Here is a 27,593-nt window from a genome sequence, read left to right on the forward strand (position 1 = left end):
AATCAGAAGAACAAAGTCCATATTTTCCAGCCTGGTGTGGAGGAACAAAGTTCTGATAGATCCAAGAATTTGATGAAGGGAGAGACATTTAGGGTAGGAATTACCTGTGTGCTAAGATTTAGGTTAGTTTGCAATAGCCTAACCTACTTTCATACTACCACTTCACTTCTGCTACTTTTCTATGTTTCTCAGGGATTTTTTTCTTCCTCTTCTTTTTTTTTTTTTTGCCCCTCTTTCTAGGATGTCTTTTCTGTGTTTATTGCTCTTACCATCTTCTATAGAATCTGTTTTTCTTATCCATTACTTTTCTGTTTTTGTTCCTTCACAGCAATTAATATGACCAGTTGGAACAACATTCATTGCTTCATTCATTTACTCATTCAACCCCTCCTGAACCTACATGACTATGGGAAAAGCTGCCCAAACTAAAGAAGTTGGCATGCTTCTATAGGCACAAAACTACACAGTCAGGACTCTTAAAATTCACAATGGGGTCAGATCATTGAGCATATATGAGAAGGGTAAGGTAAAACTGGGAAGTTAGGTTTGTATGTCACTGAATGCCTTGAATAACAAAGTAAGAGGTTGGATGTTATTTTATAGTTAATATAAAAACTTCTGAATGGTGTGCATGGATGTGTATGTTGGTTTTTTGAACTAAGTTTTGACACAGAAGCATCCATTTTCTGAATGTCATCTGCTTAGTTCTTCCTTTCTCCTTATTTAATCTTCCTAGAATGGAAACTCATATTATAGAGGTCAATCACAAAATAACTTGATTGATGTAATTTTGGAAAAATATATCCATATGATCCCATCACTAAAGTTATCTGATTGGTCTGATAACTTTGTGAATTAAATAGGTGCTTTCTGACGTAGCCATCCAAAGCAACAGCAGTTATGTCCAGTGTGCTCAGTAAATTATCCTACTAAATAAGGTTTCCCCACTAGGCTACTATTATTCTGAGCTTAAAGGAGTCTTCTGTCTCTTTAAGCAATTATGTAATTGAGGTTCCTAGCAGTTTTGATTTATACTCTAAATCCAAGTTTAAGTTATAAGAATATCTATATTTTTAAAATTTTTTTAATGGACATGAAAAAAATCAGGGCTAGGTAAACAAAAGAAAAGTGGCAGTTATGCTTACTAAAGCATAATCATGGGACAGATTTCATGAAGGTAAAATTTTCTTGAAAAACTTGATAAGGCTGGGTGTGTAACTCAATTGGTAGAGTGCCTGCCTAGCAAGGGTGAGGCCCTGAGTTCAAATCCCAGCACACCCCCCCCCCGAAAAACCAGAAAGCACTTTGATAATATGTTTTAACAGATTTGGTTCAAAAACCTAGCTAGACATTATGAAATCTGATTGATTCTGTTAACTTCCTCTGTGCAGATAGGTATTTGAGACTTCTTTTTCATTGACTCAATAAATAATACTTTTTTAAAAAAGGAGATATGCCAGGCTTTGAGACTCAGTGGTGAAAAAAGGAGGCTCTGTCCCAATACTCATGAAACGTACACTTTGGAGTCTTGTATAAATGAAATTAATAAATTGATAACTTTGAATAACTGAAAAAAATTGTCCATACAGGCTGTTATTTTTTATAAAACAACTCTTTATTAGTAGTTACTTTTACAAAACTAAAAAATAACATACATACATATAGTAATGCCTCCAGCTGTGTAAAATAAATATCACTAGGCCATTAGAGTTCAGAATTATGGCTGTGGTGACTATAAGCCATTGAAAATGCTTGCAGACAGTCACAGGTTCACACACTCCATCTCATTGTCACCATAGGTTCACTTGAACTTTCAGGTCTTATGTCTCAGTTCTTCATTTAAGCAATGGAGCAATAATAACTGTAATACTCACTGCCAAAATACGAAGCAGCATTGTGAGTCAGAGAAGTGTTGCTTTTGAGTCAGACAGATCTCAGTTCAAAGCTGACTTTGCCACTGTATGACCCCAAGGCAAGTCGCTTAACTATGTGAACTCTCATTTCCTCATGTGCAAAGTGAGGCAGAGATAGAAATGATAGCACTGATTGTGACTTGCCAGAGGGATTATAGAGTCCTTTTTCCCAGTAACTGTAAATGGAAGTGACTAGTACCTGCCCACAGGGAAAAAAAAAAAGAAACATTCTGAAGAGCTAAAGATGTTACATGTATTTACATGTTTAGTCTTTATAAATGAAGGCATGCTTAAGCTACACTAGAGGGTTTAGTGAGTAAATATCCCTTATCAGCTAAAAGGAATAATATGAACTCATGAGAAGTAACATAAATGACTTCCACCTTTAAACAGTGGACACACATTGAGAGTCAAAGTTGACTCACTTTGGGATGAGTAACAAAACCCTTCAGAGAATATGAGAAAATAAAACAACAAGGAATAAATGACTCACATAATAGATCCAGGAAACAATTAGAAACAAGTTAAATAAGTACTAGATAATAGTATCTAGTTATTCATGTCACTGGGACTCCACCAAATTCTTGTGCACTGTGTCCCTAGAGAATACAGGACAGGTCATGGATGGATTTCTTAGGGAAGGCTTTTCCTAGTGCCTTTTTTCCACCTTTTCATAGATCTTTGTCTTTTCTCAAGTGTGAGTTGACATTTTAGCCAATGTTTTAATATCTCTATTTGTATGTAGACAGATGGGGGAAAGGAAATGAGAAATGGTATCTGGCTCTTTAATTAAAGACATAGAGCCAGAATTTGATCTTCAAGATTATTGCTGAGGCTCATAAGTGTGCACGTGGGCACATATACAGAGAGAGAGAGAGAGAGAGACAGAAAGCCAAATTTGTAAAATTGTATCCACAATCATAGTTTCTATGGTAACTATATCTTAGGTCCAGACACAAACAGAGCTGGCAGGAGATGTCTGATTTTATTTTTTGTGAAGACAATCATAACAGAGATAGCTGAGGTTGTTAAGATGCTGTGGCCAGTGTTTGTACAGTGAGTACTCAGATGCTGCTAGTTTAAGATTTCATGCTTCAATTCCACTGAATGTTTTATGACTTCATAATACAGATACAGATTACAGAATAATTGGCCACCTTTGTCATTCAGCTATAAAAACACTAAGTACCTACGTATAGTTCCTGCATCAGTGGAGTGTAAGAGGTCAACATAAGTGTGGAAAATAGCCATGAGAAACCTTTTACAAATGTATGCATCTTAAAACAGACTTCAAGAATTTCTGTTTTAACTCTGATATTTTATAAGTAGGAAAACATAGGCACAAAATGGTTGAAAGGCTTACCCAAGAGTTATTTTTAAAATAGTTTATTTGCTGTATTTTCTAAACTAGCAGATGTTCTATGCTAGTCTATAAGCTGAATACCCAGCTATTTGACAAAATTACTGAAATCAAATTAGAGAAAACAAACACTTCAGAAATAATGGCTTGAACACGTGTGTGTTCTTTTGCCTCTCTGCATAGCCTGTTTGAAGGAATGTAGCTCGGGCATAATAAACATCATGTTGCCAAAGAGAAATGTTTAAACAACCTATTTGATTCATTTCTTTTTGCTTAAAATATTGCCCTTAGTTCTCTTTCAAACACATAGCATTTTAGCAGAATGCCTTAAAGTAGAAGATGATCAAAGCCACGTTTGTAACTTTTTAGAAGTTTTCATGATTTTGATCCCTTTAAACATCTTCTAGTCAAACCTATAACGAGGTAGGAGCAGTGAAATTAAAAGAAATATGAGGGACTGGGCATAGTGGCAAATACCTGTAATCCCATCTATGAGGAGGCAGAGATAGGAGGGTAATGGTTCAAATCCAGCCCAGGCAAAAGTTAGCAAGATGACCCTATCTCAAAAATCAAGCTGGCTGTGGTGACTTACAGCTCTAATCCCAGCTATGCAGGAGGTGGAAGCAGGAGGATAACTGTCCAAAGCCAGCTCCAGTCAAAAAGTGTGCGACCTTACCTGAAAAATAAACTAAAACAAGAGAGATGGGGGCATGGCACAAATCATAAAGCACTTACCTAGCCATCACAAGGCCTGAGTTCAAACTCTAGTACCACAGAAAAAGAAAAGGAACTGAGGGAGAGAGGGGAAAAGGAAGGGAGGGAGGATGGAAGGAGGGAGAGGAAGGGAGGAAGGAAGAAGGGGAGGAAGGGAGGGAAAAAGGAGGGAAGGGGGAGGAAGTAAGTAGCGGAGGGAGGAAGGGAGGAAGAAAGGAAGGGAGGGAGGGCAGAAAGGAAGGAGAGAGGGTAGGAGGAAGGAAGGAAGGGAGGAAGGAGGGAGGGAAGAAAGTAAGGAGGGAAAGAAGGAAGGAAGGGAGGGAGAAAGGGGAGACACTGCTCAAAAATATCTGTCATGATACCAACTTCACACAAAAAGCACATTTCCTAAAGTGACATCTAAATTTTGATACTTTACATCTTTATATGTGTTTGACAGCATGAAACTCCTTTTTTTCCCCTTGGTAACAGATCTGAGTAAGAAATATTTGTAAATGAAGATGTTACATGTAGGTGAATAAGCCATATTGCAACTTTACACAGCAACTTCTAAATTTTCTTGGGGAGACTGACTTACAGGACATGAATTATGACATTGGCAAAAATGTATCCTAACCTATTAGAGGCTGGAAAACATTTTCCACTTCTCATCACCAGACATTTGAAGAAAATCCTGTGCAGTTTATTCTTTTGTTTTTAATGAATTGTTTCAAAAAAGTTTGAAAGAGCATTATATCTGCCCCTCTGTCATTAATCTGCAAATGGAGGAAAACAGGGGGTTAAATGGCCTCTTTAGGGTTTTGCTTTATGACACTGCTGATTCCAGCAATGCCAGGCTAGAAATACTAATTTAAGGAATCTTGTGTGTAAGCAGCAAGAACCTTGCTTTTGTAGAGTGAAGACTAATAGCTCTATTTTAACAATGCTCTTAAACACCCCTGCCAGCAGCAGGCATTGAGTGAATGAAATTGGGAGAACTCCCAAGAACTAAAAGCATCTTAATTCAGCATTCCTCCAAACCCCAAGCCTCTTGATAGGCTTGTCACTTAACCTGGCCACAGAGGGTCACCACATACAAGACACACAAGGAGGTGTGAGCTCTTCACATTGTTTTGAATAAGCTCTCAGAAGTTTCACTTCCTGGGCTGTATCAGTAAGAGAAAGATAAATATGCCCCAAATCCAGGCCTAAGTTCTAATGTTACACTGTTGTATAAAAGGCTAGATTTCTGTTATGGCTTAAGTCAAGACTGTTTTTATCAGACCTATATTTAGGTCATTACATTGGAAAAAAAAAAAAACTGCGTGATCCCAAGTAAAATAAAGAGCTTAAAAAAATTAATTGGATCGAAGCTGCTGACCTTATTTTTTTGTGATGAGGGAAAATTACCTAATAAGGAGTTCTTCAAGCAGGAACATTTGAGTCTTTCTGAGCAAAGAACAAAATGAGAAACGAGCTTATAAATGCCTCTGCCTGTTTTCTCTCCCCTCATTCCCTCCTCAAGTGGCCTGACTTTCTGAGGACTTAACCACTACTTCTTAAAATTAGCTTCTCTTGGCTACTCTCTATTGTAATTTCCTACCCTCCACTTACAGCTGTTTGCAAAAATCTTTGTATCCAGCACGCTAATCTATATTGTTACCATTTTTAATCAAGATATTTTAAAATGAACATATTATAGGCATAGATTAGACAAACTATGATTTATCTATGTAATGGGATATCACATAGTCATTAAAATGCATGTTTCTGAAATGTATCTAATAGCACAGGGAAAATGTCAATAATAGATGAGTAAAAACTATATGGCATTAAAATATGTATCTATGTATAAATGTTAACAGAGGTCCTCATTGGGTGGTTTTCCATAATACCCATGTAGAGAGAAAAAGCAGTTAAATCTATTTTTTAAATAATGCAACACTAATTTATTCCCATCATTTCCATTAAGCAACAACATCTCCCTAGAGATGTCTCATCACTGTAACTTAGAGTTCTTAGCAAGTTACTCTACTTAGGAAACACTAACAAATGTTTATGTACTTGAAAGTATTAATCCCATTTTGTGAGCATGATAGGGTAAGACAATACAACCAGTGGTTGTTTACTTATTGGAAAACTATTAGGGTTTTTAACACTGTAGAGTCTGGCTTTCGCTCCCTGTGAATCCAGTGAAATCATTCTCAATAAAGCCAATCACCATATCACCAAGTGCAACAAATACTTTTGCAGACCTTATATTGGTCACTGTTTAGTTGCAAAAAACAATTTCCACTCTAACTAGTTTAAGCTGGAGCAAATTTTACGCTACAGTAATAGGCTTACAGAATCAAAAGGAAGTTTAAAGAAGCAAATCCTCTGATAAACTTCCTGGAATGATTTCCCAGGCCTCACTTCAGAACTGAGCTACCAAATGGGAGCTGCTGTCACTTCTATTCAGGAAGCCTTAGGTCCCAGAGCCACCCAATGCCTATATCAGAAGTCACCATGATTAGGAAGGTACTCCCTTTAATGCCACCAACTCCAAAACCACCTAGAAACTAGTGATGATACATCTGCTAAAGCCACCTCAGAAAAACCAAGCATACCTGTAGACGTTCTTGCCAGAATAAATAGTGGAAGAACTGGAATAAGAAGTAGCCAGTACCTTGGCTGCTGGGGAGTTCTGGGAAAGGTAGTTCTATTTTTCCAGGCTCTTAGCTCAGGGTGACACTCTGCAAGAAGGGAGGACCGGGAAAAGTGTACCAACACACAGTGTGCATTGCAGCCCTCATCTCACTGCAGCTCTTGACTACTTTTCACACTGTTTGTCACTCCCTCCTTCACAGAATTTGTTTCTCTTGATTTCTGTTATTTCAACTTCCTTTGTATGTCCCATTGTGATAGTTTTCCTAAGAATATTATTGATATTCTTCTCTTTTCTCATTCCATGTCTTTTCTTCTACGTTGTCTCTATAGACTCTGCATGGTCATTTTCCCCCAAGGTTTCAGGTGCAATCTATATGCTGAATGTTTCCCAATTCTACATCTCTAGATCAGACATCTCTTCTAAGGCACAAACCTTTATGCTCAACTGCATGTTAGACATTTCTACCAAATGTTCCAACTGAAGCTCAGTATGTCCAAATATCTCCTTCTCCTCTATTCCTAACTATGTTCTTCTTTCATTCCTTTCTGGGTGAATGTTAACAAACTCAACAGGTTGCTAAGCTCAGAAACTTGGGCATTACCCTAGATACATCCTCCCCTTTAATCTACAGTCAGTTCTGTTGATTCTGCCTCCTTAATATTTTTCCATCACTCTCTTGTTTTCATCCTTTGGAAAATCCTCTAGTTTAGACCCTTATCATTTCTTGTCACCCAGACTGCCACCAAACCTCTGCACTGTGATATGAATCATCTTAAAAACTATAAAATTCCAAGAAGATAACCCAGGAGAATATCTGGATGACCTAAGATTTGGTGATGACATTCTAGAAGTAATACCGAAGGAAAAATGCATAAAAGAACAAATTGATAAGATGGACTTTGTTAAAATTAAAAGTTTCTGCTCTGTGAAGGACACGTCAAGAGAATGAAAAGACAAGCCACAGACTGGGAGAAAATGTTTGCAAAAGACACGTCTGATAATAAATGCTGTCCCAAATGTATAAAAAATTCCTAAAGCGCATGAGCAATTTCATTTAAAGATGGGTCAAAGATGTTACCAGACAACTCACCAAGGTGTACAGGTGGCAAACGAGCATATGAAAAAGTGTTTCACTTTGTATGTCATCAGGGATATGCAAACTAAGATAAGATCCCACTGAACACTATTAGAATAGTCAAAACTCAGAGCACCGACACCACCAAATGCTTTTGAGGATATAAAGCAACAGGAACTTTCACTCATTGTTGGAGAAAATGCAGAATAGTACAGCCACTTTGGAAGACAGTTTGGCAGTTTCTTTTAAACATAGTCTTACCATGTGATCCAACAATTACACTTGTTGGTATTTATCCAAAGATGTTGAAAACTTAGATGTTGACCATACTTTTGTGTGGTCACACAAAAACTTGCACACAAATGTTTATCGGAGCTTTATTCATAATTTCCGAAACTTGGAAGCAACCAAGATATCTTTCAGTAGATGAGTGGATAAATAAACAGAGGTACACCCAGAAAATGGAATATTATTCAGTGCTAATGAGAAATGTGCTACCAAGCTCTAAAAAGATATGGAGGAAACTTAAATGTATATTGCCAAGTGAAATAAGCCGATCTGAAAAGGCTAGATAATATATGATTCCAACTATATGAGACTGACATTCTGGAAGTTAAAACTATGAGGACAATAAAAGGATCACTGGTTTCCAGGACTTAATGGAGAGACAGATAAGTAGACAGAGCACAGAGGATTTTTAGGGCAATGAAACTATTCTGTATGACGTTATAATCATGGATACAGTTCATTAAATATTTGTCCAAACCCACAGAATGTACACCAGATAACCCTGACATTAACAATGGACTTTGAGTGATTATAATCTATCAATGTAGGTTCATCAGTTCTAACAATTGTAGTACTCTGGTTGGGGATATTGATAATGGGGGAACCACACATAGGTAGGAGCAGAGGTTTATGGGAAACTTCTCTGCATCTTTCCTATTTTGCTGTGAACCTAAATTTGCTCTTTAAAAAAATAGTCTATTAAAACCATTGCAGTGCAGAAATATCAGCTACAGGCATTGTAGTAGCACTTATAGGATGGCTGCTACATTCTCTGTATGTGCCTTATCAAAATCTCAGCATCCCCAGAAAACAGTGCTTGTTCTGTGCCTCCATGTGGTTTCTTTTTTGTTCTTTCTTCTTAGAATGCCTTCTACTCCTCCTTCATCCTTCTTCCCCCAGAAAAACTCCCTTCATTCATTTTCACATTCAGCTGAGGCATAAGCACTCTTACGAAGCTGTCTTCAACTCTCCCTGGTGCTGCCCCCTCCTCAGATAGCTCTAATTGTTCTCAGGCCCATCTCCTGGAGAACAGGAGCTGGATTTCTTCATTGCTTGCAATTAGGGTACAGTAGGTGCTCACTAATCACTAACTCAATGCATTAGTGGTGTTGCCATGTTATCAGAGACACACAAAGATATGTGCACAGTTGGGGAGGGACAGAATAATTTTTGATGGGCAAGCATGCTGCCTGCCCATCTTCTGAAAGCTGGACCAAGTTCTGAAGTTGTTCCTAACAGGCGCCATCTGTGCTACTGCTGGTAGCATTTTGAATGATACTCAATCAGACTGTCCTAGGTCATTCTTTATTTTCTTTCTAGTGTTCATTTTCCCAACAGGACAAAAAGTTCCATAAGGATAAGGATCATGTTTCATCTCACTGAACCTAGTTGATTACTTAACTCACCAAAGCAACTACAGGTGAGGGCTGCTGTCTCCTGGAAGGCAGCAGAATATTGACTGCCATCATTGTGAGGCCAGGCAGGCTCTGCACAACCAGTCTGAAAGTACACAGCTTTATGGCTATAAGAGAAAAGATTAGCTGTAAATGTCTTGAACCACACTGGAGATAGGCATACATAGTGTTTTTCTTATAATCTTCAACACAGTACTATATTCACATGAATTCCTTCTTCACAATAAATCACTTAAAAACGAAACAAAACAGTACCAGGCATGGTGAATCACAGCTGTAATCCCAACCCTCAGGAGGCTGAGGCAGGAGGATTGTGAGGTTGAGAGCCTACACACTACATAGTGATTTTGAGTTTGAGTCCAGCCTGAGCTACACAGTGAGTCCCTATCTGCCTCCCTGCCCCCCCCCCAAAAAATAAAACTGAACAAACCTTAGATAAGAGTGGTTGAAAATAATCCCTCTGCCCTTCTCTTCTTTTTCTTTGCTACTTACACACCTCCTGGCTGTCACCATCCTTGTCTCTGGTTTTTGGTAGAAAGGTCAGTGGTTTAAGTCAAGGCTTTTATCCCAATACAAAGGATTCGATCTCTCTATCTGTAGTTTATTCTAAGTTTGTACAGTCTTCACTGTTATTCGCTGGACTCTTGCCCTCTCAAATAACTCCAGCTGCTCCTGCTCCTCGTATTGCTGAAATAGAAAGAGGTTTTCCAGGACACACACTAAAGGGTCTCCTGCAGTAATTAGATGTGAAGCATTATCTTTCTTATTTTAACAGCCTGCACATATTTTCTTCATAGCATCTCTCCCCACAACACCTCACCCACCCCCACACACATACCTTGCACAAGCTGGGATGGTGGTTTTAGAGACATGTAGGATTCTTGGTAGGAAGAAAATAATTTCTGTACTATCTAGAAAAATTTCCACTACTGACTTGAGTACTGTTACTTTCTGTGTTTACTAGCAAACTCTCCTCCCCGCCTAAATACAATAGATGAGGTTTTCTAATTACCTCTTCCCATGCCCCTTGTATGTGGGAAACCCCATCAAAAAGAGCAAGCACAGGAATGCTCCACGGTACCACATGTAAGAAATCAGTCACTCAACAAGTGCCTTAAAGAACCTGCCTCATCCTGCTTTAGTTATGATAATTACAGAAGGATGAGATATACAGACTTTGCATTCGGGAAAGCAAGCACTATTGAGAACATACTGGATCCAGTCACTACCCCACAGGATCTCTGAGGGTGATGAATATGCTCCAAGAGAGGTAAACACAGGAAGTTCATAGGAAGGGACAAAAACTAGATGAGAAAAAACACTTCTACGTGGTTGTTCGTAAAGGAGGGAATCAGATGAAGTTGAGGGTGGTCAGGAAGGGTTTTATACACACTGTGCAGTGGACAGTGATTGTGCAACTAGCAATCACTATTAGTAAAGAAAACTTCGTGGAGAAGGTGCCTTTGAAGATACGGGTCCTTGTCACAGCCAAAAGGCTCCTCTGACGGTGGACTGAGTAATGTAGTATGGTGTGCTGCATGATCCTTGAGACAGAAAATACGTTAAGACTTTGAATAAACTATGGACTTTAGTTAACAGTAATGTATTAATGTTGACTTATTACTTGTAAGATGCATACCATACTAATAATGTAAGAAGGTAGTAATAGGGAAACTGAGTATGAGATGCAGTAATAGGGAAACTGGGATGAGATATGTGGAAACTCTATTATCTGCTCGATTTTTCTATAAATCTCAAACTGTCCTAAAACTAATACTATTTTTAAAAAGAAGAAGAAGGTCTTATAGCCTACAGAGTATCCTTGGCATGAAGATGGGAAAGAGTCAGTTTGACAATGACCCTTTTTAACAGAAGTGACTTTGTTGTTACGTGCCATATTGTGGCTTGATCATCAATGCCTATAGCAATGCTGAGTTCTTGCTTGCTTTTCCAAGGTTGATTTTTGGCAGGCAGAGGCAGCATTTGTGCACTGATTATAAATTTTGAGATGCATTGTTAGTAACCAGGATGTATAATGGATCTTCATCTCTAATTATTTCTCTCTCCACAGGTGTCTGGAAAGGGTCCAGATGGGAATGCTCACAACCTCCGCTTTGAAGGGATGGAGAGACAGTATGCATCTTTACCCAGGTAGATCATGGAAGGGTCTCCCATTACCAACTCACCCACAAATGAAGTCTTTAGAGAAGTCTACACAAAATAGAAATCTGGCTTTGAAATAGGGACTATGTTATAATTTTGCCTGACTGCCATCTGCTGCAGCCTTAGTGCTTTCTTCACAATTGGGCTAACAATTGAAACACTTGTGGGTTATTTTTTTTAAGGGAGCAAATAGTATATCATTGCAATTGAACATGTCAGCAAGAATATTGGATACTGAATGGAAATCCTAAGCCTTTGCTATGAAAGTGGTATTGAACATCCTACACCAAGCTTAGAGACAATAAAATTGTAAATCTTCTGTCCTAGGAGTTACCCACAAGAAAGGGCAGGCCAGCCTTAACCTTGGAGCTTCAGTCAGGTGTTAAAAAGCAGGAAAGAATTGTGAACCTGGGAAGGTGTTCTTTGCTTGATTTAGAATCTGACTGTGTCCTCGAGGCAATAAGCAAATATTACTAAGATGCTCAGACAAGAAGGGGAAAGAAAAAACTGTGTGGGAAAAGTTCTCTTGGTGATTTTGTGACCTAAGGTGATCTACATGCTGTAATGCGACACCCCTGAAAATGAGATACAGTTCTCAAAAGTTGGGGCTCTTGTCAGTGAGATGAAGAGTAATGTTTGTCTTCTATCAGGAGCACATGACAAAGAAGAAACCTTTCCAAGATGACTTAGGTCCAGCTTCCATGGGAGCTGGATACATTTAGAGTATGAGAATGAGAGTGTTTGAAAAAGAAACAAAGAAAGGTGAATGGTAGCAATAAAACTAAATGTTTCACACTAGAAAGTTAGAAAGTGGGGGGGGGGGTGGGAGTGGACCTCCAAGTAGAACTTCCTCACCATCACAGCTGAGCTGCTGAAGTGCTAACTCAGAGATGGAGTTAGTGTTTCGATTTGAATGTTGGCTATACTTCTGAAGATAAATTGAAAAAAAAAATCTGAATATTACAACAGACACAGCCTAGGTCTGCTCTTATAAATAGTATGTTGATTTTCAAAAGTAGTAAAATCTCAAATTTAGCAGACAGTTTTTAACACTGATTAAACAGGATATACAAAATATGGAATTTTAAAAGCTTCTACACAACTGTATTTTATTTTTCTCTTTATCTCCTTTATCTCATAGTTAGTTTGAATTTTTTTTCAGCCATGATCTCTTTCATGTCCCTACTTTTTCCCTGGCCTAGTATTTTGTTTTCATTTAAAAAATGGAAGTAGTTTCCAAAATTCATATTAAACATAAGATTTCCAACTTTCACTGTGGAAGTGAATGGAAATTGTGGTTAAGGCAGATGGAAAGTAGTAGAATCTTAAGAGAGGGGAAAAGAGGAAAACTGGACACAGTTTGATGTCTTCCTGGCCAACTTCTACTCTGAATGCAGAAATGGATTTTTTTGTACAAGTTAAAAGCACAGAAAAAACATTTAAAATTCTATAAATTTCCACTCATGTATTCATTCCGCATTTATCTAGTGATTATCTAGATCCATGTCTCAGGCCCTGAGAACATGGAGGCTGGAGACACAGTCCCAGTCTAGCCTCAGGACTCCACTGTTGAGTAAAGAGGCAAGCAGCCTTTTTGATAATGTGTGAAATGCTGAAAGTAGTGACTATTAAAATAAGTTCTCTGAATTTCCAACTCCTGTTTATTTTCACTAATTAGGCCTGAAATGCCCAATCATGGCAGCCTCTAAACATGTCTGCTTTAGGAGTAAACACTGGGGAAGAGGTTTTTCTGACAAAGGCAGTACATTGATGCTGTTTATGTGTCTGAGCTGTCATCACAATGTAGGTATTGACAAAGCTCTGCCGGCTGGAGAATATAAATGTGGCTGAGGGAAGCACCTTAGACTGAAAATAATTTTGGCCAAAAGTCCATTCACACATAAACAATGGTCAGAGCGATTAGCTGCACGTGCAAACAGACCTCTGTGGCTACCTGGCAACCAGAAGTGACTATGATGGGGAATAAACAGGACTCAGACAAATGCGCCTGGCACCAGGTTCTCAATGGGGAAGCCCAAACCCAAGTTTCCATCTGACATTTAAAGAGGAAATGCAAAGCTCTCTCACAGGCACGGTGCCTGGTCCATGGGATTCATATTTGCCCAGTGAGGTGCAGAGTGCAAAGGTGAGGGTCCACACTGCTGGCCTCTAAGAAGGTATGCAGATTCATCTCTGACTGCCGGGGACACTGACCCTGCTTTTCCCATCTTTTCCCTCTGGAGATTTTACTGTCCCCGTAATTGAATCACACCTGCTCACTGACCCTCTCCCTTTGCCAGGAGTGAGGCAGCATAGCTCTGTGGGCACAGGATCCCTCTTGTTCAGAGGCAGAGAGCCTTAAAATATTTATGGAGTTAAATTTTTAATTAAAAATAGGAATAATTCTATCCATAGGAAGTCGGTGGCCCTCCTTGTAGGGAACTTAATATGCTACTGACTGATTTGCTCCCTAAGTTGTTTATGGTCATGTCACAGGAGTTTTTAAGATAATCTCAATAACTGGTTTACATGCCAAATTTGGAGGCATTGACGGTGCCAGGAGTAAATGAGGAGCCCAGTCCAGGGGCTCCCTACTAAGCTTTCATGGAACTCTGTCATCTTTAAAACAGGCCCAAGCAGCCTGCTGCCAAGCTAAATGACACCACCTAAAGTAAAGACAGAGCCTTGGCCAACATAGGAAAAAGACAATTCCTAGCAATCAGTAGTTAGGAGTTTGCCTAAGGCTAAAGGCTAAAAGATGTTAAGTGTTATTGTTAAGCAATGTTAAATGTTCTGCCTCCAAAGGAAAATGACTTTATTTCTTTTCTCCTGAGGGTGCTGTTTTGGAAAGCAGAGTGTGGTTGTAATACAACCTCGTTAGCAAACACAGGCCTTTACTGGGGACAATGTCTTGCCAGCCTGTGCAGTCCCCAGTTTTCCTTGGTAGTAAACAGAATGAAATCAGCATCCCCTTATTCTTGCCTGACACCATTATTACTCACCCCAGGTGAGTAGGGAAGTAGCTGTTTCCTGGACGGCTATAATGTGGGAACACCAATGCATATATTTTTGCAAATGGCCTCTTTTCACTCCAGCCTGCCAGCCCCTTCCAATTCTCCCAGGCCCCATTCTGATTTACAGGCCCCCTCACAGTTAGGCCCTTTCAGCAGTGAACTCTCTGTTCTCCCATCTCAAGCCTGCATCATTCCCACCTGGCCCATTCCTTGGCCCCACGGGATCCCATTATCCCCTGCTCTACAGATGGCTCAGTGCCTCAGCACTGATGTTGCTCTTCCGGGTTTATAATCAAGTGTGGAGTCCTAAGGAGTGAGCAAGATGCACTGCATCTCATCTGTGGTCCTATGAGCGTGGGCGGTGGAAGGTGGCTGGAGAAATTCATAAAACCCCCTTCATCAGTTCCACTACAAAATTCACATTAGGCAGCACCAGCTGGGCCCCTGCTGCCGGCCAGCATTATTTTTAGTCATGTTGTTGACTCCCCTGACTATCCCACAGTGGCTGTTCCGACCCTTTTCTACCCTGTTAAGTCCTAAGAAGATGACCCACCTCCCCAAGCCCAGTCTCTGGAGATGACCTCACTTCCTTCCTTTACGACCTTGAGGCACTCGACATTAGCCCACAACTCCTCCCTGCGCTCAGCCTGCTGTGCCTTCACTAACACACACTTCCCAGGGGACACATGGAGGGCCTGAGCTTGGAGCCAGGCCAGCAGTGTAGCCCCAGCGCCTTCACTTGCCACCTGTGTGGCCTTGGCCTGCTGTCTAATTGCTCCATGTTCTGCTTTCTAATCTGGAAAGTGGGGATGACATAGAGGCCTCCATTTAGTATTGGTGTATTAGGTATAAGACAGCAATATAAGCAGTGAAGAGCTTGACGTATTTGAAGGATCTTTTTAATTGGTAGCTCTTTCTTATTTGATCTGTAGAGTTTTCCTTTCTGTAATGAGGCAAGTCCACATACCAGAGCTCATTCTTGCTGGCTTCTTAGAGACCACTGCCACCAATTTTTCCTGTCTAGGCTGCATCTTTAAGCACCCTCCCCACCACCAGCTGATTCCTGCCTCCCTTCCACCCCCACTATGGTGAAAGCACAGACTCAGCTGCACAGCTTGCTCCAATCCCTTCCGCCCTGTAGTGAATGGAAGAGCCAACACCTGCAAGGAGATGAGCTGGGGTCCAGCTGAAGCTGAAGGATTAGCCGACTATAGGGAAAAACCAGGGGTCCGGATGATCCAGAGCAAGAGAACATAGCAAACTAAGGTGATCTGAGTGATAAGCTGTGCTGATGGTTGCGCTAGGAGATAGCAGTCTTTATAGCCCAGGAATCCATACAAGGGATGCAGGATGCTGACTAGGGTCTGGGCAAAAGTGCAGGGCTAGGACCATACCCCGGGGCAGAAGACTGAATATGATGCTCTAGTTTCCAGGACAGTCATGTTGTGGGGGCAGCACCCTTTTCACTGGTGGGAGAAGCCCCAGAGAGACTACCTAGGTACTGTTGTTGGCTCAGGACAGGGTAGTGACAAACACATGGGGAGCTGGTGGGGGGAGGAGTTGTCAGTATCACCCCACACTTGACTTTTGTCAGTCAGAGAAAAACAAGGTTCTTTCCTCAACCCTCCTGCTTCCGATGCCCATGTTTCCTAGGGAAAAGTGGCCTATACCTGTTCGCTCTATTTCTACAGGACCCACTCACACTATAGCTTCTTCCAGGCTCTGACCACACCACGGACTTCCACCTGATTCTGCTTCTAGTCATTTCCTTTGTGAAGTTTCTCTCTGAGCAGCCTTGTCCATTCCTACAGATTCTGTTTTCATCACTGTAGCAGTTGTTCCAAAAGTAGCTGGCTAACCTCTGTACCTCACCCTTACTGTGACCCCTGTTACAGGCACCTGTTTGACACAGATATCTGTCCACCTCCAAAATATCTCAGAGTTCCCATGCCAAAATCCAAGTCATCTTTTTTTGGCTCTTCTTCCTTGTAACTTCCATAACGTTTGTTTGACACCTTTCTAGTGCCAATCAAAACACGTTGAATTCTACTGGACTATAAGTTCCTTGAAATAAGAGACTTTGTGTTATACTCATCATCATTTATACCCATCACCAGAACCTAAGTAAGACCATGCATATAGCAGGTTCTAATACACTGGTATATAGATGATCGTACATTTGTCTTTACACAAGTAATGTAAGGAAAAGAAATCCTCCCAAGCTTTCTTGACAGTTTGTTTCAAGACTGTTTTCCAATATAAGTAATTATTTTTCCTTAAGAATGTCTCTTTTCCCTCAAGTTCAACAGCTAGAAAGTGACAGAGCTGGGACTTGAACCGAGGCAGTCTGTGGCAAGTCTGTTCTGTTAACCACTGCAGCTAGAGTTATTAGCTCAGACTAAGATTCATATTCTGAGATTATAATACACCCTTTCATAATTTGCTCACCTGTTTGTCTTGCTCACTAAACTGTAAGTGCCTTTGAGGACAGGAACTGTGTCTTATTCATCTTAGTATATGACACAGAGCATTACTAATGTACAGGTTAAGTAATGCCTTTCAACCATCTCTGTAATGCTGTCATAAAATCAATTCTTTCTCCCTTCCCTTGGGCCCTTCATTTGAAATATGAACAGTTTAATGTGTAATTGCTAGATGAACATTAAGCAATATACTTTGCCTACCAAAAAGAAAATCCTATTTTGTTAGAACACTCCTGAGAGTTGAAAAAGCAGTGTCTGCAAGTGGGTACTTTGGTTCTTCAAGATTAAGAATAATATCTACTCAGAAGAAAAAAAGATTACAATATTCTGGTGGAATGCTGCATGAGCTTTCTGACCAAGAGAAAGAACCCCACTCCTAGGACCAGTGAGGGCCGAAGACCTGTGCAGGCCATATTTGGCTCCCAATCCTGATATTGCTGTAACCCTTATTACAATACTCAGAAGGAAAAAAAATACGTATCTCTGAACATCTCGAGCAGCTTTCAACTTGGCTGAGTAGCGGGCAACATATTAGAGCTGATTTTGGATAGAAAGAGCAACTTTAGGAAGAGTGAACAGCTTATGCTTACTTCCTGGGAACCTAAAATAAATTTGCTTTCTAAGTGTGTTCCCAGAGTTTTCATATTGGATATGATTGTGTTCAGATAAGAAGAACACACCATAAGAGCATACTTCCACTCACTCTAACATTCCAGTTGGTTCATTTTGTGGATTTCAGCTTTCTTGCCTACATATGCCTTTACCCATGCTCAGAAAGACTCCAATCCCAAGTGCACAGCCAACTCTGAAGCTTGCATTGTGCTTCCTGTTGACTGCATTCTATTATCCCCAGAAGCATTTTGTCTGGGCAGCCTCCAGGTTCTTTTCTGTCATTTCCCTCTGTGTGGAAAGATGCCCTCCTTCTCAGATTTCTCTGTTTCCTTCTTCAGTTAACTGTCCTCTGCCCATTGCTATTGAATTTCTCTGTGCCAACCATGCATTATCTATGGTACATTCGAGTGCTGCAGAGATTTCCAGCAATGCCACAGTTCTCACCTTTGACTGAAACTAATCTAGATAGTAATTCAAGAAGTTCAGTGAAAACTTAAGCAATCAGAACAGGGGTGTGTGTGTGTGTGTGTGTGTGTGTGTGTGTGTGTGTGTGTGTGTGTGTGTGTGTGTGTTTGTCTGCAGGTGGGGTTGGACCATCTGGATCTGTTGAACTTAAAGTCTCTAAGCTGCCTCTCTGCCCCAAGCCAGTCTATCAAATAAGATGCTTCATGACAACATGTGAACTGCTCCCTGCAGTCATGGTGGCTGGTGGAATGTTCTACCAGAATCTGAGGCCATTTGAGCTACAAGTGCTACTTCTCTACCAACTTTCAAACAAAGCCTGAAGTATCATCTCCAAACTGCGACTAGTGGCCAGTCTCTCTGACACCTTTTCAATGGTGACTTTATCTGAAAGACCTTCCTCACCACAAGTTGCTGCCTTTTAGGGCTTGTAGCTAAGACTGCTGCTCTTACTTTGCAGGAACTCTGAGATGAGTGAAGGAACTTGCACTATTGAATCTTCCACATCCACATATGACAGGGGTTAATGCCTTTTGAAAATCAGTGAAGCTTGTTTATCTCCACCAGATTAAGCTGTCTCATCCTTTCTCCTTGGGCTCCCTGTGTTGAAAATCTGGTATTTAGTTTCCCTTCCCAGTAGAGTCAACTGCTTGTTTGACTGGCCTCCTGATACTCTCTCAGTCCCAATGCCGAGGACAAAATGATGAATTAGCAGCAATTTCATTCTTTGTGAGATGAAGATGTCACCAATGTCAACTCAAACTTCCTGAAAATGCAAAAAGCCCTCTCATGTAATACCGCTTTAAGATGCCAAACAGTTGAGATCAGGGGTTAATGCTACCGCCATATCATTTTTATGTCACTTAGTTCCTCAGATAAAAGTCCATTTTAATCAAACTTTTCATCATTTCCTCATAGCCAATATATCCTTGATGCCAGGTAGAATATTTGATATTAATTATTCACTACAAGGCCTCCATTACGAGTTTAGTTAGAATATTAGTGATTTAAAACATGTTAAGACCCATTACGGTATTCATGTCCCCAAAGTAGTTTTAACTGAATCCTGATGGGCCACATATATTAAATTTCATAGATTTTTTTTTTAACTTTTTCTCTCATTTTCCATAGAAAATTCTAAACTGTTGCATATTTGTAGGCCAAGTACTCTTCTTAGAGGAAGAGTATGTGCCTGCTATTTCAAGAGTGCCAAATCTGACATTACCTTGGACTTGAAATATGTTGAGTGTGGTAAGCTGACTTCCATGTTTTCGCTCCTGCACATATTTAAAGGAGTTAGCATTTACTTCCCACTTCTCCAGCCAAAGGAAAAGAAGGTTGTTCTGTGCCTAGGCATCTGCTTAATTTAGATGTCGCTCTCTCATTTCTTGTATTCCTTGGTAGTTCTTGATGTTTTCCTGTTTTATTGCCATCCCACCATCTGCCTGTAAAAGCTCATTGCCCTGGAATTATGGTGGTGATTTTCTCCTCCGTTTTACACAATGCACACTTTTACTCTACAACCCCTTCTCCTGTCTTTTATGTGTGTCCAGCCACTAGCTACTGTTCCTGGTCTAAGTTCCTGGATGTGCTGTATTAAGGCATCTTTCTATCAACATACTGCAGGCAGGATGTTAAACCATTATAATAGCTGATTTGTATGGTTGTATGATTCTTTAAAAAACATTACTTTGCTAACACCCTGAACAAAATATCTATTGCTTACCAAATGGATGAATGCACGGTATTATTCAATATGAATAATTAACACTAAAATTACTGTTTTATTTTCTGTATTAACATACCAAGATCTGTAAGAAATTGCTTCAAATATGGCACATTTATTCCTAAACTAGTCACTGTTTTTAAAAAGAAAAATCAAACTATGAACAATTGAGGCAAAGGAGAGGGAGTCATAGAATGCATTCAGTACTAGTGTGTCTATGTATTTTTACATGCATTATCTCAATTTATCCTTACCACGTAGCTGGGTACTAGTCATCATGATGCTCTTCTAATTTAAAAAAAGAGAGAGAGAGAGAGAATTCATCCTCAAAGTGACAGAATTCAAACCCAGGTCTTTCTGGTTTCCCAAACCTTTTTTAGTTCACATTACCACACCATTAATGCTGACAAGGAGGGGTTAATACATGTCACTTTTTTTTCTTGATTATCAGCTGCTTAGAGGACAGAAGATATTTTAGACCATATTTTAAAAACATCCATAGACTGTGGGTATAGCTCAGAGGTAGAATGCTTGTTTAGAATGCACAAGACCCTGGGTTTGATCCCCAGCACCCACCCCCCAAATGAGTTTTTTAGGGTTCTAAAAAAGTGGAAAATGTTGAGAACTGTTTATGGAAAAAAAAAAACCAATAAAACACAAGACAAATAGATAGGGAATTTATGGGGAAAATTTCTTTTACTCAGATAGGTATTGTTCTTATATCACTATGATAAGTCTTCCCTAAGAAAAAATAAAGTGGCCACATTTTCCTTACAACAATAAATCTGTTCTCTTGTCAGCAGGTATAGAGATGTGAATGGCTCAGGCCATGCAAGGCACAATTGCTATGTACCCAGGTGCTCAGATCAGGTTCCCAGCCCCCAGATTTCATTCTGGAACAGTCTTTCACAGAGACACTTATAATGAAACATGGAGGAAGGAACCTTTATTTGTTGAGTATTTGTTATGTTCTAATTGAACTCTGGTGTGCACTTTAAGCATGTTAAATATGTACTTCTTGTAGAAATCCTGAAAGTAATCATTATCCTGATTTTTTTGGATGAGGAAACTGAGGCTCAGAGATGTAAAGTGGTATGGTTATGGTTGTGCACAGAATTAGTGGCAGGCCTTGGAGTCAGTCCAGTTCTTTCTTCCTCTGAGACCTGTGGTCACTGCAAGGTGTCATGGCTATGAATAGAAGAGGAATATTCCATGACCATCGCACTAAGCCCTCACAATGCTCTTCCCACCCTAAACCACTTCAGTATGTAACTCAGGGCCATTAAAATGAACAAGCCCCTGGTAGGCATTCAAAATTACTAAGAACTGCAACCATGAACCACAAAGCTCCCCTTAGCAAACTTAAACACCCCCCTCCTTCCAGCTGAAATATCTTTTAAATAGTGCAATTTTTTAAAAGACTACCTCTATATTATGCTAGGGAGTTAAATAGACATATACCAGTTGGTTCCACTTCAGAAATTTTCATAGCCAGGAAAGTGTTGTTGGTCCTTTGATGGTAGAGTTCTGGCAAAGCCTTAGGGGATGAGGTCGAGGTGCAAACAGCTGATAAATGTGGAAGGATTGCTTCAACTGACTCTGCTGCTTCAAGTCCAGGGAAGAGAGCTTTGGCAGTGGATTATTGTGGCAGTGCCACATGAGCCCATCTGTGCCCTGGATCTCATGTGGCACAGGCCTCACGACCTCAGTCAGTGTGCCAGGAGCACCTTGGTCCAGCTCCATTATTTCCAGCAAAGGCAAACATTTGTGGTACAAATGTGAGAAGGGTTGCTACAAAAAGAGCAGCTTCCAGAATGTGCCCTTGCTTATATTCCAAGTCTTCAATTAAACCTAGATAGAAGTGGTTGGGGCTTGTCCCAACAAAGGCTTATCCCACTCTACAATCAGCAAAACTGATCCTTACAGTTGAACATGAAATGACATGTTAAATAGGCAGGAACCTGGCAATTCTCATTGGCCATTCTCCACTAACAATATCATCTGAGGCATCATTAGTCCCCTTCAACTTGGCCATTGCTTGGAAGTGAAGACAGGGTGGTGACTGCTCAGATGAGGTCTCTGCCCACTAATTGCTTACATGTAGCAGAGGCGAACACAGACCCATTTCCAGAAATGATAGTGTCTGACAGCCTGGTTTTTACAAGGAACTGGAAGGAGCTGTAATTGTTGTAGCAGGAGTTTAAGATGGAAAATAAGCATGTTGAGCTATTTTGAGAAGGAATTTGCCACCGTGAAGTTCTTTTCCTGGAAACAGTCATATAATTCAGGATGGAGTTTATATCAGGCTTCTCGGTCACTTTCCATTGACATGCTGGTGCCTTTGACAATTTATGCTAAATGGTCTGGACCATGTAACATCCTTTTACAGTTCTTTCCAACACAAAATCAGGCCCATATATAAGACAAAACTCCTAGCCAATGTGTTGTATGAGTAATTTCCGGATGTGCAGCCTGCACTGTGGCCAAGATAATGTGATGACTGCCTGCTGTGGATCAGTTACAGACAAGTCACTTATGTTACCTCTTTTCAACAGCTTGAATTCCTCAGTTTGTCCTTCTTCTGGTCACTCCTTTCATGTATAATCTTTAAAACAAAAAATAGGGTCAGTTAGAGCTGTTTCTGCAACTTTATTAGCCAAAATAGATGAGTTAAGAAAGTCATCTACCCTTTCTAATTATATTATTCAACAACTATTGACTGGCTACTTATTAAGTTCAATCTACTCTATAGGCCTTGAGGATACTGTAAGCTCCCAAGAACAAAGCCTCTGTCCTATGGAGCTTTTATTCTAGTGGAAAAGACATTATTACACAATCACAAATAAGACATAAAATTACAACTCTGTCCTCTACAAAAAATATAATGTGAAGTTGGATCACATCAAAGGAGGGAAGGAGACACAAGTCATGTTCTGCAGGAGATTAGAAATAAGGAGTGTTCCAGGCAGAGCTGACATTGTGATAGAAGAGAGCTTGGTGGGCAGAGACTGAAAGAAGTGGCTGGACCAGACACTGGGAGGTAAGAAGGAAAGGTAGGTAGAAGTCAGACCATGGGCAGTCAAGTGAAGGATGTTTGTACTTTTTCAAAGATCATTTAGAACCTTTGATAAGTTTTGAGTAGGAAGCAGACAGATTTTACTTTAAAATCATTTCCTTCTAGCTGCAGGGTAGAGATTAGCTTGGATCAAGGCTGGAGTAGATGCAGACTAGTTTGAAGGGATTTGCTGCAGGTCAGGGAAGAGACACTGGTAGTGTTTACAAGGATGGTGGTGGTGATAGCAGAACTGGAGGAAGTGGTGGAAAGGACCAACAGGACTTGATAATGAATTGCATGTGCGGGTGGGAGGGGTAAGCAAAGCCAGGTGTCAAGAATGAATCAAAACACAGCAGCATAGGAGACGGTACCAATCCCCGAGAGGGAAAATGCTGAGAGAGGACGAGGTTTGAGGGAAAGAAATCTCATGAGTATGGGCTGGGGTGGTAGATTTGATGAACCATCTCTAAATGTGCTGTAGAGGTGTCTCAACACCAATAGGAAGTGCAATGGCTAACCTTGGATGTTAGAGAAATGTGTATTCATGAAATTGGAAAAAAAAAAAAAGTCCCCAGGGTGTATCAGGAAAGGATGATATAATAAACCACAGAAAATACAAAAGAGGCAGGTGGACATGGACAGTGCAAATCACAAAGGCCTGGGCACCAGTCTGTCGTGCTGAATGCCATCACTGCCAACACAGACAGCAAAGGCTTATCTGTTACTGTCTGTGTAATTTCATTCTGAAAACGATATTTTTCTCAAGTAGGAAGAAATGATGACTTAATGTCATCTGGTGTTCTGTGAGTGAGCATAGCTCTGATCCCATAAGGCATAAACTCGAGGGTAAGAAGAAACAGTGGACATGATTTGGGAACCTGTGTTCGCTTACAAAACCAGATATCTCTGGTCTTCAGATGTATGCACTAACATGTTCAAGGGTAAAGAACCACACATGTCCAATTTACTTTCAAATGGTTCCGAAAATTCTGGTATGTATAAATAATATGAATATTTATGCACATGCATGTATATATATAAAGAAAGGGATGAGGGAGGAGAAGGGGACAGAATGGGAAAAAAGAAAACAAGCGATGGAATTAATAGGGCAAAGTGTAAAAAAATGGGTGAATTTGGATAAAGGATACAGGGAGTTCCTTGTATCATTGTTGTAGTAGCATCAACAATAACAAAGAATAGTGGAAAGTCTCAAAATTTTCTAGAACAAACTCAAAAATAAAAAAGGTCTCATTCTGAGGCCTTAGGCTGGGTTTTGCCCTAGAAGCATACTCTGAGACAAGGATTTGATATATGCGATGCTACCTGGGAAGTGATCCTAGGAAGCACAGGAAATGGAGTGAGGAGTAAAAGGGTTCAAGAAGCCAGCACAGGGTGCATAATAAACATTGTGAGGTGGTCAATTCTGCTAGGGCCTCTGGAATGGTATAGAATGCACCCATGCCATGTCACCTGAGGAGCACAAATGTGGAGTGTTTATCCTTCAGGTCTCCTTGGTCATTGGCTAATGGTCACTCCTAAAGTGCCAACTCCACAGTACTGCCTGCCCAGTGCACTGGTGACAGAAGGGCTTAAGTCAAGGGGCACACATACTTGGAGTAAGGATGGCAGTGGACTTAAGTGCTGTGCCAGGGCATAGTGGTGTGGCTGGTGAGTGTGAAGTCCCAGAGTCAAATCCTATCAGTACTTATCACCTTTCATGAGAGAAAGATGCATAGTTATTAAGTATCCCCAGATAGTTTGATGTCTTCACTTTATTTTTTAGTGTACTGGGTTTTGAACTCAGGGCCTTGCACTTACTAGGCAGGTGATCTACCACATGAGCCAAACCCCTACCCCTTTTTGTTTTTAGTTTATTTTTCAAGCAGAGTCTCACATTTTTGCCAGGGGCCAGCCTCTGACTATGATCCTTCTGCCTCCATCTCACTCGTAACTAGGATTACAGGCAAGTGCCACCACCTTCAGCTCCTTTGCTTTATTTTTAAAGTAGTCAGTCTGTGAATTGGTGGTGTCTCACATGGAGTACAATGTATACCAACAGCGTCAACATAGAAGCTGGAGAGGGCAACCCTAGAAGAATGACTTTCTGGTTTCTCTTTGTTTCACGCAAGCAAACAATTCATCAAAATGATGAAAGGTCTTTGACAAGTTCGTTCTCTGCCGAGCCCATGCTCAGAGCATTACTGAAATACAGCAACACCTCTGAGACACCCCTGGGATAGTGAAAAACTTTAGGAAAGTGGAAATTTGCTACTAAGGTGACTAACTCAAGCACTTATTAATGAATGAGGGTGCTTTGAGTGTCTGCAGTGACTTTACTTAGGATTGTGGCTAAAATGCACACAAGGTAACGTTTTGCATGTATTTCACCTGTCACCTTTGCCTCCCTTAAGAGCAGTAGGAATTTGGCCAAAGGCAGGGAGTAATCTTGTGGCCCTCATCAGATAGCTCTTCTGATTTCCACAGTCTCACTTTAGCAGTAGGCAGTATGCTAAGAAGTCAGTGTTGTATCCATGAAGTCAAATACATGCTTAGCCTCATCTTCTTAGAACAATAAGTATCTGTCATGAGTCAAGCAAGCTACAGGATAAATTCCCAGCATGTAGTTACCTGGTCAAAGAATGGGAATATCTTTAAAGTTGTTCATATATATTGCCAGATTGACCTCCAGAAAGGTTGAACCAGTTTATACCTCCACTAGTGCTGATTATTAAATTATTTTTGAGAACTATGTCAGTTTAATGGGTTAGAAAGTAGCAATTATCATAACAAACTATTTTAATGTATAATTACTTTTAGTGAGGTTGGGTTTTTCAGATATATTTACTGGAATTTGTATTTTTTATTCATTCTGTTGTAACTTATCTGTTTGATTATCATTTCTGTTTAGGTGTTTATCTTCTTGGTTTACTAGAACTCTTCATATGTTGAGGACATTTTGTCATAATTAACTATTGGAGTGCTTTTTAAATGTCATATTCTTTTTATGTGTTTTTTATACACATAATGTCTCTTATTATGAAAAACTTACCTGTATTTTTTTCTAATTAATTTATTATTTGATGTAATTTGGTACTTCTACAGCAAACATGCTTGGAATACACATGTCATCCTAAGCAGTAATGTGCTTTCATAGTAGTTTCAGCAATATCAACTATGATTTTACTAGAAACATAAAGGATACCCAATGGTCCTGACACCCAGGCTAAATGGCTGACAAACATTGTGGAACATTTCTGCGCAGTTGACCAACACATACCAACAATTCGATTACATCTCGCTCTCACTGCAATTATGCCCTCTGTGAGGATACCGAGTTTCCAGAAGTACCCTAATCTGTACACTTAGAATGTGAGACAACACCAGGTCTTCAGTGTCTTGGGGATAGTTGAGGTCACCCACATGGGTTTCTTTCTTAAGGCAGAACTTCCTCTTGCAAAATATGTGCCCTTTTCCTTGCCCCCTGCCAGCTGATGTGACCGTCTGCAGTGTGAGCAGGGTGTACCTGTTGAAACGACATGCATGCCCTGCCGTTCCTGTGTTCCTCAGATCTGGTCTAAGAACTACAAGTGTGCTCTTCAAAGATGGCATTTATATTATTAGAAATTTCTCTTCTAGTTTCTATGAGAAGGAGATGCAATCTGGCTAGAAGGAGTCTTGTCTTGAGATGTATAGGTGTGTACTTAATCCATGATCTGTTCATGTCTAAATTATCCATAGATTATTTTCAGAAGATCCTCAAACTCTCTGAAATTCCATGTTAAACTTTGTATTTGCAGTATTTTGTACATATTCCTGGGTGGGAATGAATGAGAAAGTTTTGCGAATCAATAAGTTGAAGACTTATTAAATTAGAGGGCTTTATTGTAAATCCTTCTTAAAGGGGTCATTTTTTAAAAAATCCTCACATTATGGTCCCTAAGTGGCTAGTATCCTTTCCCAACAGAATGACAATGTCTTCACAAAGATGATTTCATTTGTAAGACTTTACAAGAAGAAAATACCCAAACAATAACGACTGTGCTAGAGGATGTCTGTAATGTCAGAGACAATGTAATAGTTTTAGCAAGAAATCTCATTATGGCCTACCTTTTATCCCCCTCTCCCCAATTTAGTGTGTTTATGTACTTCTCTTCTGGATATAACCTTTTGTCCTGCTCTTAAAGAGAAAAAAGCCTTCCAGGCATATAAATCCCAGAAAGCAAGTTGACTAGCATCAAACTCTTGCCTGTATACACCCATCTTCCCCTCTTCACTAACACATCCACCAGCAATGTGAAATGCAGAAACTGCTTAGACTTCAGAGGACACATTTGTGTGGTCACTGGCGCTGTGTAAAAACGATTTATACATTCTGCTATCTTTCCACCTTATGAAGAATAACATCCTGCTCTCATCCCCAGAAAGTAGAGGAAGAGGAAGAACTCATGAGAATGTGCAGACAGCAAGCTCTATGGGAACAAGAAGTACTGTGTCGATCCCACTGTAAATTATAGCAGCATAAAACCACAGGAAATCCAACAAAAGTAAAATATTAATAGTAAATTATAGCCAGCCCTGACATATATAATTTAGATAAATAATCTATTTAACAAATGTAGAATATTGTAATACATCTATATTGTATATAGTTGTTCATGTGCCACTGGTAACAGTTTATATTTGA

At 40.0% G+C, this 27,593-nt stretch overlaps 1 protein-coding gene across 8 annotated transcripts in view; it reads left to right on the forward strand.

The window, feature by feature from the left end:
- Nucleotides 1-27,593, forward strand: part of Pard3b (par-3 family cell polarity regulator beta) — a 977,771-nt gene that overhangs the window by 910,100 nt on the left and 40,078 nt on the right. For all 8 annotated transcript variants that reach the window (XM_074071526.1, XM_074071528.1, XM_074071527.1 and 5 more), the window contains one exon: nt 11,466-11,545. In XM_074071526.1, the coding sequence (XP_073927627.1) occupies nt 11,466-11,545 (80 nt within the window). The remainder of the gene's footprint in view (nt 1-11,465; nt 11,546-27,593) is intronic.

The sequence above is a fragment of the Castor canadensis genome, chromosome 4, assembly GCF_047511655.1.
Source record: "Castor canadensis chromosome 4, mCasCan1.hap1v2, whole genome shotgun sequence".
In the NCBI taxonomy this organism is placed as follows: domain Eukaryota; kingdom Metazoa; phylum Chordata; class Mammalia; order Rodentia; family Castoridae; genus Castor; species Castor canadensis.